This window comes from Typopeltis vanoorti, chromosome 14 (genome assembly GCF_054136105.1).
Source record: "Typopeltis vanoorti isolate ZY-2024b chromosome 14, IOZ_Tvanoo_1.0, whole genome shotgun sequence".
Classification (NCBI taxonomy): Eukaryota; Metazoa; Arthropoda; class Arachnida; order Uropygi; family Thelyphonidae; genus Typopeltis; species Typopeltis vanoorti.
The window spans coordinates 115,057,166-115,069,716 of NC_143562.1; the positions used below are offsets into that span (position 1 = coordinate 115,057,166).

At 37.2% G+C, this 12,551-nt stretch overlaps 1 protein-coding gene across 4 annotated transcripts in view; it reads right to left on the reverse strand.

Annotated features, from left to right (window-relative positions):
- Cog6 (conserved oligomeric Golgi complex subunit 6) overlaps positions 1-12,551 on the reverse strand; it is a 596,080-nt gene that overhangs the window by 516,339 nt on the left and 67,190 nt on the right. For all 4 annotated transcript variants that reach the window (XM_090403681.1, XM_090403680.1, XM_090403683.1 and 1 more), the window contains one exon: positions 5,740-5,811. In XM_090403681.1, coding sequence (XP_090259807.1) covers positions 5,740-5,811 — 72 coding nt within the window. The remainder of the gene's footprint in view (positions 1-5,739; positions 5,812-12,551) is intronic.

The window sequence follows — 12,551 nt, forward strand, 5'->3', positions numbered from 1 at the left end:
TTTAGCCTTCACTATTTGTGTTGTTGCTACTGTTTATGTATGGGATGTAGGCATTGGATGCTAGTGATTTGTGATGTATATATTAGTGTTAATGGTTTCTTAACTTTGTTGGTATATTTTCCAGAGTTCGTTTTTTAATGTTCTGTAGTTAACTACATGTTTTAACTTTCTTGGTAGGTTGTTGAGTTGCGTGGGTATCTGATGTGATCTCACAAAAGAACCGTACGAGTTGTTGAAGAGTGTGGGGATGTAGAGAGTTGTTGTAGGTCGTGTTATACGATATGTGTCTCTGTTGTTTCGATAGGTGATGTTGAAGTAATTCCTTGTTAATGTCATGTAGTGTTTCAGGTTTATAATGCTCAGAATTCTGTGTATCACCATGTGCTTGTCGGATATTGGTTGTTGCGTGTAAGGTGTCCAAGACCACTGTTGACACGAATTTCCTGTGTAGTGTTTCTAATTTTGTTAGGTGGCTGTTTGATATATTTGCATAGACTGTTATTCCGTATCTGAGTAGGGATTCACAGATACCGTGATATAGGAGTTTTTTTTTATGTTGGGTGGAATAATGTCTTTAACTTGGAAGAGTTTTGCTGCGATGATCCGGAGTTTGGTGCGTAGGTATTCTATATGTTTTGTCCATTTAAGGTAGGAATCTATATAGAGACCGAGGTATTTTGCGTGTGTTACAGGTTTGATTTCGGAACATTGGCAAGTATTTTTGTTGTTAATGCAGAAGTATGTGTGACAATGTATCGATAGTGATGCAGGGCAGATGATTCTTGGGTTGTGTATTATCAACATCTGTGTTTTGGTGGAAGTATGTTGTGATTCGTTTAGGTCTTGTTGTGCTTTGCAGAGAGCTGTGTTAATGTCTGTGTGGATTGCTAGTAGTGCAGTGTCATCTGCGTATTGAAATATTTGACTTCTTGTGGATATGTTATGAACATTGTTAATGTATATGTTGAATAGAGTGGGTGATAATATGGCACCTTGAGGTACACCGTGTTTTACTTGTATATTCCGACTGTGACATGTACCTATTTTTTACTTGTGTTCTGTTTGAGAGGTAGTTCTTGAACCATGTATGCATTGTTCCTCTTATACCTATTGAGTATAGTTTGGTGAGTAGTATGTCATGTTCAAGTGTGTCAAATGTTTTGGTTAGGTCCAGCAGTATAAGGACGGCGTACTTGTTTTTGTCGAGAGCTTTGTTTATTGTGTCGGTGATGTCTTCTAATAAAGTAATGGTGCTTTTTGTTTTCTGAAAGCTATACTGGGTTTGTGAGATGATGTTGTACTTCTGTAAATAGTTCTGTAGTCTGGTGTAGTCTAAAATTTTTGAGATGACTGGTAGTGTAGCTATTGGTCTGTAGTTCTGAGTATCATTTCTTTTGCCGTGTTTGTATATTGGCGTAATTACTGCAGTTTTTAGTTGTTGTGGAATAATGCCTGTGTCGAATATTATGTTCAAGAGTTTCAAAAGTATTGGATTTATTTGTTCAAAGTGTGTTATAAGGTCTGCGAGTCTTATTTTGTCTATTCCTAATTACAGTCAATCCAGTCAATTCTATGTAATGTACAGCACATTGATGCCATGTGTGTGGTGCAAGTGGACTGAGAAATAAGAAATCTATTGAAATTTTTCTTAAAGAGTTGGAGGTTGTAGTTATTGGGAAAGGAGGATTATTTGAGAAGACAGAGGCAGACTGAATAAAATCAGCAGCAGCAGGTTCCATATGTTTATAGTTGTAATGAAAGGAATGTCAGGCAGTGTCTGCTCTTGTTTTAATAGGTCCAACAGAAAGTAGGAATGATGTTTTCCAGTTCACCGAAACAGTGACCATGCCTGTAGAAGACATAGAGAGCTGAAACAGCGTCTGTAAGATAAAGGATGAAGTATCTCTTCTACAGATATTTCCATGGGTAAAGTTCAGCAGAAGTATTACTGAAGTATGCCAAGATTTCTACTAAACTTACAGCAACAGCTGCACAGCACTGATGATTCACTGATCCTGCTACTCCCAGTTGCCATCCATTCTGGTTTTTCAGCTCTCCAAAAGGAATATTAATACACTGCTTTGCTCTTGATAATAACTGACACATGGCATTTATTTTCTATAGGCTTTGGTAGTGAGGCCTCTCATATGTGGAGCAATATTAAAAAAAAAAAAATTTTTTTAAAAATTAAAAAAAAAAAAGAAAGAAAGAAATTTAAAACAACATAACATTTTAGTCCTTTATTTGTCCTCTGCTGATGAATAGAATAAAACAGCCCACACTGATGGTGAAGATAATTCAAGTACTGCAACATATAAATGGTCAGCTAGATAAATTTATACCTATTGCTCTAAAAGGGTATCTCATAACCAAATGATAAAAAAATAAATAAGTAAAAATTAAAAAAAAAAAAAAATGCTTTTCTCTTAATCTACCACTATTTCTGGAAATTCCAGAAATTACCGTATTTGCCGGCGTATAAGACGCGCCCCCTTTTTTGTACACATTTTTCAGGAAAAAAACTTTATCACTGAATATTATAATGAATTTGCAGTATTTCAAATATAAAGTAATAAGTAGGTCTACTTTCAACAAATACCTAATCTAACTAGGAAAGAGTACCCACCTTTTAATCGTCAAAACCCAGAAATTCATCTCCAGAGCTAAATGAAGAGACACTTCAAACCTCTTCTAAATCAGAATCTGAGTCCTCATACAACAAATTGTCCTCTATACCATCCAGTGCATTATTAATTCCACACTTCTTAAATGATTTAACCACTGTCTCAGTTTTCACAGTATCCCATGAAGCTTTGACCCACTCACAAACTTGCAAAATTCTAGGCCTCTTCCTTCTTCCTGATGGCGTAACCTCAAAATCTGAAGACTGCATCCAGCTGTTCCACTTCTCCTTCATAAATCCCTTAAATGGTTTATTAATACAGACATCTAAAGGTTGAAGCTGACTAGTTAGACCTCCTGGAATTACAGCTAACCAAGTTTTCAATTCCTTGAGTTTATTTGTAACATCGTCTGTTCTGTGAGAACGAAACTGATCCCATACTAGCATGGCAGGCTTCTTCAACAGTCCACCAGGGCACCTAGACCAAATTTTATCTATCCATAACTTCATTCCTCCTCCATCCATTAAGCCTTTCGCATGAACATGTACAAACACTCCTTTAAGCAGTTTTTCTTTGGGTAGCGTCTTCCTTTTAAAAATCAATAGTGGTGGCAATTTTGTCCCATCAGCACAGCAGAATAAAGCAACCATGTAGTGAGTTTTTTCGTGCCTCAAAGTTTTAATAGTAACACTTTCAGTGCCCTTGGAATCTACAGTTTTGTTTGAGAGCACATCAAAAGTCATTGGAACCTCGTCCATGTTTCCTATTTGCGCAAGTTCAAAATTTTCTCGTTTCCTTGCATTAATGACAAATCGATGAAATTCGATCATTTTTTCTTCATATTCAGCTGGCATCTTTTGTGATATTTTTGTTTTAGTCTGCATACATAGGTGGTTTCTCTTCTTGAATCTTGAACACCATGGTGTTGATCCAGTAAAGTTGGCGATCCCTGTGTTAGTGGCTATCGCTTTCGCTTGATGAATAATCATTTTGTAGACACTGAAAGTCCCACTTTTCTGTGGTCTAAAATCCAAGTATTCAGTTCTGCCTCAAGTTCTGGCCATTTTGCAGTTCCACTTGGTAGGTTATGTTTACTGTGAGTTGCTTTTTTTAAATAATCTTCCTGATTCTGCCAAGTTCTTATCATTTTCTCAGTTGGGGATGGTCCAAAATGCCTCTCTGCAGTCCTGTTTCCATGTTCTTTAGCATACGTAATCACACGTAGCTTGTCTGCAATATTGTAACAATACCGATGTTTTTCAGCCATAATTTGCCAAGAAATTTAGAGAAAATTTAACAGCAGACATTTATCACCGTTCACAACTGCGACAACAATTGGAAAGCTTAAACAAACAGGACACAGCTGTGATCGTCGATGACAGCGCATGTGCATCCACTGAACTCTACATCAATGTTTCTCAAAGTGTGGTACGCATACCTGCGGGGATACGTGAAAGGTCTTCAGGGAGTCCGTGGCAATTTTCAGCTATGCATCATTAACGCATAGAATAAAATTCAATGTATCCGTGAAGTTCGAGAGCATAAAACATTCCTATTGTAGTACTGAATAAGGTACAGAGACATCTGCAGGCTGTGCAATACATTTTTCAACAAACAGTGTAATTAGAGACAACCGGGATAAAAACGGCACTTGTTCTGATATGTTTGTAACCCATCTTTGCATTGATGAGTCTTGATGTTAAGGCCATATTTGATCATTTCTGGTAGAAAGCTTTCTACTTCAGCTTCTATTCACATTTCATATTTTTTTCATTTTCTACCTCTGGTTTAAAATTGTATCATGACTGTATTCCTCCTGCATATTTTAATGTCTTAATTAATTTTCTAATTATTATTATTATTTTTTTTTTATTATTATTTTTTTTTATTAGCTAATTCAGAAACTCTCCCTCAAAGACTAATCATGACATTTTTTTTTTCATACCACCTAAGACTAAATAAGTAAGCAGGTTGAGGATGACTTTACGACAAGCAATAGCTATCAGCTAACTAAAGATGGTGAGTAACATAACAGCTCAAGAAAGCTCTCTATCAAAAAAGGTTTGATAGAGGGTTTCTCAGCAGATTGCTATTTATGGTCTATCATTTGTAGTTGGGTTACCAGTTGTCCTCAGCATAGAAAGGATAATTTTTTTTCTCTTCGGAGTTCACTTAATGCAGATATTTCTCAGGAGTTTGCAATATCACTACCTCTTTTTCATATACGTGATTATTCATTGACATCAAACTGTTTCATAGTTTTCCAGTGATGCTACTGTCTAAGAAGCACATAGTGTATATCAATGAAGACTTTTAATTGGAGAGTCCTAGGTTTGAATCTTGTCTTGGATGCAAAGTACATTTATTAAGGATTTTCAGGTGAAGGGGAATTAGCTAATCTTATACAGATGTGGCAAGATTTTTCTTCCTGGAAACTCGGAAGTAAAACAGACAACTGGGTAAAAGAAAACCATCATCAAATTTCTGATATGTACCCTAATGGGGGTGTACAGGATAATTATGATAGTACTATAATGAATTGCATGACCTCCCTCCCACAGAAAATGCTGTATGACTCAAGCAAAACCATATGTTGCCAGTGCAACATATGGTTTTTTTGAGCGAACGTGTTAAAACGAAGAAATATATAGTGAATGTGTTTCAGATATTATACAAGGAATTCGGTTGAAGAGAATTGGCATTTCAACTCAACTGTCGGCTTGTCTTTGTCATTTAGTAGCACGATCTTTTGTTAATACCGCACCAATCATATGAACGCAGATGTCTGAAGTTTGAGAAACACTGCTCTACGTAACTGGAATGCTCTCACACACCGCAAGGAAGCAATAAAGAAATCGCATAATTCGGAACAAGAGAAAATTTCCAGAAATGAAAACAATAAAAAACTGAGTATCGGCGTGTAAGATGCACCCTGTTTATCAGACCTATTTTCAAAGAAAAAAAGTTTGTCTTATACGCTGGCAAATACGTTAACTCCTTTTCAAGGGAATTTCCATGATGAAGAAAAAGATATACATAAAAAAATCCTAATAATTATGATTTATGTACACATATCTATATTTCTTTACTAGGAAATATATAAATCCCTATATACCTTCAGCTGCTCCATCATATCTCTACAGCAATCATTCATTCCCTGAACATCACTTTGTACACTATCCAGAACCTGCATTCAGAAAAATAAATAAACAAGTAAATAAGTGATACATAATAATATTCATAAATTAATACAAATAATATGAATCTGCTTCTAAGCCCTTTTCATAGTCAATTTTAGGTATAGGCCTCCCCATTTGTCTCCATCTTTATGCTGAGGGTTTCCTGATGACAACATTCATCAGCCATCTCCATTGGGTCATTCTTCTAATTTCTCACTGGTTGTTCAAGCATCCATCTTCTTTCATATGATTGCCACTGGGTGATTGTTTTTAACCATCTATCACTTTTCATCCATGCAACATGTCCTGCCCATCTCCATTTTAATTTTAAAATCTTTCCCTATATCCAACACTTTTTGTTTCTTTTCTTATATCTTCATTCTTTGCTTTCTTTTCTTATAACATGCAGGCTGATATTTAGCATGGCTCTCTCTCCATTTGACACTCAGTTTTCCTAACTGAGTGTCAAATGCTAACAAAAACAATGAATTTATGATAATATCACCTAAGGAATTTATCTAAACACCACATCCACACTCAAATATCTCACAGCAATACTTAATCAACAATTCAAACAATATCGGTACACATTTAAATATAAAATTTACTTACTTATTACCAATGTAAAGAAAGTAAATATAAAATTTACTTTATTTACTTTATAAGTTAGACATTAGTCCAATGTCTAACTTATGCCACCTAGCACAGTTATTTTTATAAATAGTTCATAAACTTCTGACAGCAGGCTTATAGGTCTGTAATTTTTTATTCTTTTTTTTTTCTTCTTATTACCCTGTTTTGAACACGAGTACGATAATAGCCTTGTTCCTGTTTGAAATATCTTTCTGTTTTAGGGCATTTATTAAATGGATTATTTTCTGTTGATATTTCTCTGCTACTTTCATCATTTCTATTATAATTCAATCTTCTCTTGGTATTTATTCTTTTTCATATCATTCACTGATTGTTTATTTATATTACTGGGATACTGCTTTTTTGTTTTTCTTCCTGTTCCATGTCATGGCATTTTCAACACCGCTTATGGTGTTATATAAGTCTCAAAAAGACTGTCCAGCCTCTTAAATTATGCTTTTTTTTTTTTTATCTTTGCTTATCTTGTCCATTTTCATTTTTTTTTTAGTATTATTATTATTTTTTTTTTTTCTGATAATGTTCTGTAGTACTTTCAAAAATATTTCTGTTCTCATCTATTGTTTCTTATATCATTTTATCTCCTCTTTTCTTTTTATCTTTTTTATTGTTCCTTATTTCTTTCATATATTTTTTGTTATCCACTGTTGCTCATTTTATCTCCTCTTATCTTTTCATCTTAAACATAATGACAGGAATGACAGAGAGAATAAAATGGGGGGAGGAGTATTGTTGATGATAGCGGATGAGCTCCAGCCAAGGAGAATAGAAGTTGAATTGCAGGATAGAGAAAAGAGCACATTTGAGGCCATTTGGTGTGAGATTGTGGCTAGCAGAACTAAATATACAATTGGGTGCTGCTATAGACCTGGTGATGGAAAAGATGGTGGTGATAGTATGCACAAGCAAATAGAAGAAATGGGTGGAAGGAAGGTGATTATTATGGGAGATTTCAACTATGGTCGCATTGATTGGAGTGAGGAGAGGACACACGGGAGGAAGGAACTGGATTTTATGCGGTTATTAAGGGATAACTATCTGCGACAGCATGTAATGGAAAATACTAGGGGTCAGAGAGTACTTGACCTAGTAATTACATCTGAGGATTTGGCTGTAACAAATATGACCACATTGCCACCAATCGGTGAGAGTGATCATAGGGTCTTAACTTGGGAGGTGGCTAAAGGTGTAGAATTTTCAATTAAGACAGGGTACATGTGGAATTATCGGGCTGGAAAGTATGACAAGCTTAGGAGTTTGATTGGTTCAGTGCCATGGCATGTACAACTGCAAGGACTAGAAGTTGATAGTGCATGGGAGGTAGTTAAGAAGTGCTTGCATGAAGCAATGGCTGACTGTATACCTAGAGTCCGAATAATAAATCAAGTAGGGGTTAAATGGATGAATAACACCATTAAGCTTGAGTTGCAAAAAAAGAAACAACTATGGAGGGAATTTAAGGAGAATGGTGACCGGCGGGCACATGAACGGTATAAAGCACAGGCCAGAAGGGTGACGAGTGTGGTAAGAAAAGCAAAAAAGGATTACGAAAGAACATTGGCCATGCAGGCTAAAGAGAATCCTAAACTGTTTTTTAGATATGTAGCAAGTAAAAGGAAAAATGTACATGGCAGATTGATTTTAAAGAATGCCGATGGTAGGGAGGTAACTGAATCAGTTGAGATAGTTGAGTTACTGAGTGAGCACTTTGCAAAAGTATATCATCCAGGTGGTGAGATTGCTGAAACGAATAAACCAGTAGATTATACGGGAATTGTGGTTAATGAAGTGGAGGTGAGTAGTCTATTGCATAACCTCAATGTCAATACATCTGTGGGATTGGATGGTATACCAGCTCGTGTTGTACGAGAAGCAGCTAAAGAATTGTCAGTACCCTTGACCATTTTGTTTAATTTGAGTCTCGGGTCTGGGTTAGTCCCGAGCGGGTGGAAAGAGGGGAAAATAGTTCCACTGCATAAAGGTGGTTCCAAGACTGCTGTAGTAAATTACCGACCGATTAGCATATCAGGAATCATTGTCAAGGTCTTAGAGAAAATAGTCAAGAGGAAAATACAAGATTGGATAGAAGAAAATGGGATACTGTATCGGGGACAGCATGGTTTTGTGAAGGGTAGGTCATGCCTCAGTAACTTGCTCACGTATTATAACACAGTGACGGCTGAACTGGATAAGGGTAATGGGTTTACGGTGATTCTACTGGACCTTGCCAAGGCCTTTGACAGGATTCCACATGGAATTCTAATCAGTAAAATGCAGCATATGGGAATGGACATAGGGTTGGTGAGATGGGTAGGAGGGTGGTTGACGGAGAGATATCAGAGAGTGGTTTACTCGGGAGTAGAGTCCACAAGACGGCCTGTGACTAGTGGTGTGCCACAAGGATCTGTTCTTGGACCACTGCTGTTTAATTTGTTCATAAATGATATAGGAAATGATCTGAGAGGAACAGTTCATTTGTTTGCGGATGATGCGAAGTTGGGTAGGGCAATAGTGAATGCAGATGACGTCAAAATTTTGCAGGATGATTTGGATAGATTGGAGGTCTGGGCTAAGGAGAATGGATGTCAGTTTAATGTGGCAAAATGTAAGGTTATGCATTTTGGGATGAAAAGATTGGCGGCAGTTTACTGCATTGGTGGAACAGTGCTCCAGGAAATTGATGAGGCACGAGATTTAGGAGTGTTGGTAGATAAGGAATTGAAATTTAGGGGACACATTGCAAAAGTGACCAAAACAGCTCATCAAATCACTTGGTTGCTGAAGAATACGATGACAAGCAGAGACAAGCAGGTTATTGTTCCTCTGTATCGAGCCTTGATAAGACCCCATCTAGACTACTGTGCTCAGATTTGGTCACCTAGGTTTCTTCTTGATGGGGAGGAGGTGGAGAGGATCCAGAGGCGAGTGACCAAGATGATAGCAGGTCTGTGGAATGAACCGTATGAGAACAGATTGAGGATTTGTGGGTTGCAAAAATTGGTTGATAGGCGGAGGAGGGGAGATATGATTGAGACATTCAAATTACTGAAGGGTTTCTATAAAATTAATTCAGAAGATATTTTTGAGAACAGGGCTGGTTGTGGGAGGACTAGGGGACATCCATGGAAACTGGGCAAAAGTGTGGTTAGTAAAGGTGTTAGAGCTGGGTTCTTTACTTTTAGAGTAGTGAATGAGTGGAATGCGCTCCCTGAGTCTGTGGTGGATGCTGTGACAGTGAATGAGTTTAAGGCGAGGTATGATAGATACTGTATGAATGTCAAATAGTTGTGATGTATGATTTGGGGCCTCCCTCGATGAGTCCAATGACTCCCTGGAGTTGCCCGTAATAATAATAGTAATAATAATAAAGGCATAAAGGTATAGTAGAATGAGGATATCGCATTGTAGAGCTTGCTTGTATTTTATTTCTTCTGTAGTTGTTAAGATTTTGGAGAAATCGATAAGAAATCATATACAGAATTGGGCAGATGAGGGCAATATTTATGGAGCCCAGTATGGATTTGTTAAATGTAATCTTGTTTTAGTAATCTGATTAATTTTTATATATAACAGGGTCAAAAGGGCAGTGAATGAGAGCAAGGCATACAGTCTTTCTTTCTTTCCCAAAGGCATTTGACAGGGTACCACATAAAAATTTGGTTTTTCAATTGTAACATATGGGTTTGGATATCAGGTTAGAGAAGTGTTTCTCAAACTTTTTTCGACTACAGAACACTTCACAAATCCTGAAATTTTCACGGAACACCTTGGTTATTTTGTAATGTATAAATTAATAATTAATTGATAATTTAGCTGATTTTTTATTATTAATCAATAATTGATAATTAATTAATAATTAATTAAACCATCATTAAATTAATTTGTGCTGATAAATTAATTTTAAAATGACAAATTCCAGAACTTCTCGCAGAACAGCTTTTCACCTTCTGCGGAACACCGGTTAAGAACCACTGGGTTAGAGGTTCTTAATTTACCTGCTTTTCCTACAACTGCTTGATATCTATCAGAAAGCTGTAGGAGAAGAAGGATCAGAGAGTACAAAGTTACAAAATCATTTCCACAGAATTTAATACTAGGACAATTACTGTTCAATCTTGATGTCAGTGATACTGTCATGAGACAACATGAAGATATTCGGTTGTTTGCAGATGATGTGAAACTTAGGAGGGTTATTAGTAATAGTGCTGGTGTTTTGGCTCTTCAAGAGAATTCAAATAAGCTAGAAAGGTGGGTAAATGAATGGGGTTGCCAGTTTAATGCAACTAAATGTAAAGTTGAGATAGAAATCTGAAATCCAGAAGCTATATTGCAATGGTTGTGAAGACATCTCAGAGAATTGCTGGTATACTGAGGAGGATATTGACCATGACAGGTAAAGCAATGGTTGTCCCATTGTACAGCTTTGATTAGACAACAAGTGGATTTTTGTGCTAGGTTTGATCGCCAAGGTTTGAAAGTAATCTTGGAGTGTGTGCAGAGACAGAAAACAAAAATGATTTTAAGGAATGTACAATTACATGTTGTATATTGTACATACCAATTAATCCCAAAGAATTTCAATATGGTTGAGGTTGGGACTTTGGGTTGGCCAGTTTAGTTCTTCCACCTTCTTGTCTTCAAACCACGGAGCTAGGGGCCTTGCTTTGTGAGCAGGTGCATTATCGTGCTGATATAATAAACAGCCTATTCCAAATTGTTGCCACAGTGTGGGCAGAACAGAACTGTCTAATATGTCATAGTAGACAGCAGTGTTTAAAGATCTGTACAGAAAACCAATGAACCCCCATCCAAACTATGAAAAAGTCTCAGACCATTATGCTACCATCTCCAAATTTCACAGTCGATACAAGGCATTCCTTCAAGTATTGTTCACCAGGCACTGAGGTCCAGACATGCCAGTGGATTTCCAAATCATGATTCATCACTTCACAGACCCTCTTCCATTGATCCACAGTCCACTGATGGTGTTGTTAGCTCCATTCCAGATGACACCAGGCATTTGCAGGTGTAATCAAGGACTTGAGAGCAACAGCACAACCATGAAACCCAAGGGCAAATACCACACGGCAAATAGTTCTGTCATAGGTATCTGTTCCACAGCTCATGCAGAAGTTATCTACTAAGGCTGACTGATTTATTTTGACAACATGCTTGAGAGTTCACTAGTCCTGATCTGTCAGTTTCTTGAGCCTACCAGTTTGGGGGAGGGATTTGGTGGTTCCATCACATTTTCACTTCACAATAAACTCACTAATAGTATACCAGAACACGTGCAATGTAAAAGAAATCTCTCGGACCGAATGACCAAACTTGCGGGCTCCAACTATCATACCCCCGTTTGAATGAACTCAACTCCTGTCATCCACTCACCCTAATAGCAAGGAATGTCTGCACTACTAATGCCCACATGTCCATGCTTATAGAGCCTTGCAGATGTGCATCTGCATCATATGAATGAGTACGGCAACATACTCATTCATACTCATTCAGAGCAATGGGGAGGGAGGGGTGTCCAGACGCTTTTGGCATGGTAACATGGTGTAATTTGAGTCTCAGAACAGTGAAGAATCCACAGGGCTGGAAAGTGTATGATAATCTCATTGCCCAAGGGTAGTGCAAAGACTGATGTGCATAACTATTGACCTACCAATATCTCTAGAAGTATTTAAGATTCTAGAAAAGCTGATAAGAGCTTACATTCAGAAATGGGCTGACAGTGAATCCATACTTTATAAAGAGCAATACAGGTTTAATAAGGGAGAGTCAGGTTTGAGAAACTTGCTCATGTTTTATAATAATGTTTCAGCTATGACATGACATAACACCCAAGGGAAATAGATACAGCATGATACTTTTGGAATGTTCACAACTAATGCTGTACTTACACGGATATTCTTGCAGATACTTAATGCTGGTCTTGTTGGCCGAGTGATTAGCGTATCTGCTCTCCAGCCAAAAGGCAGCAGGTTCAAATCCAAACGTGGGCATAGATATTTGTGATTGTCCATGAATATACAGTGATGGTGGTGAGTAGATGCCGTTGTGATGGTAGTTGTGGTTTCCTGTAGTTGGTGGA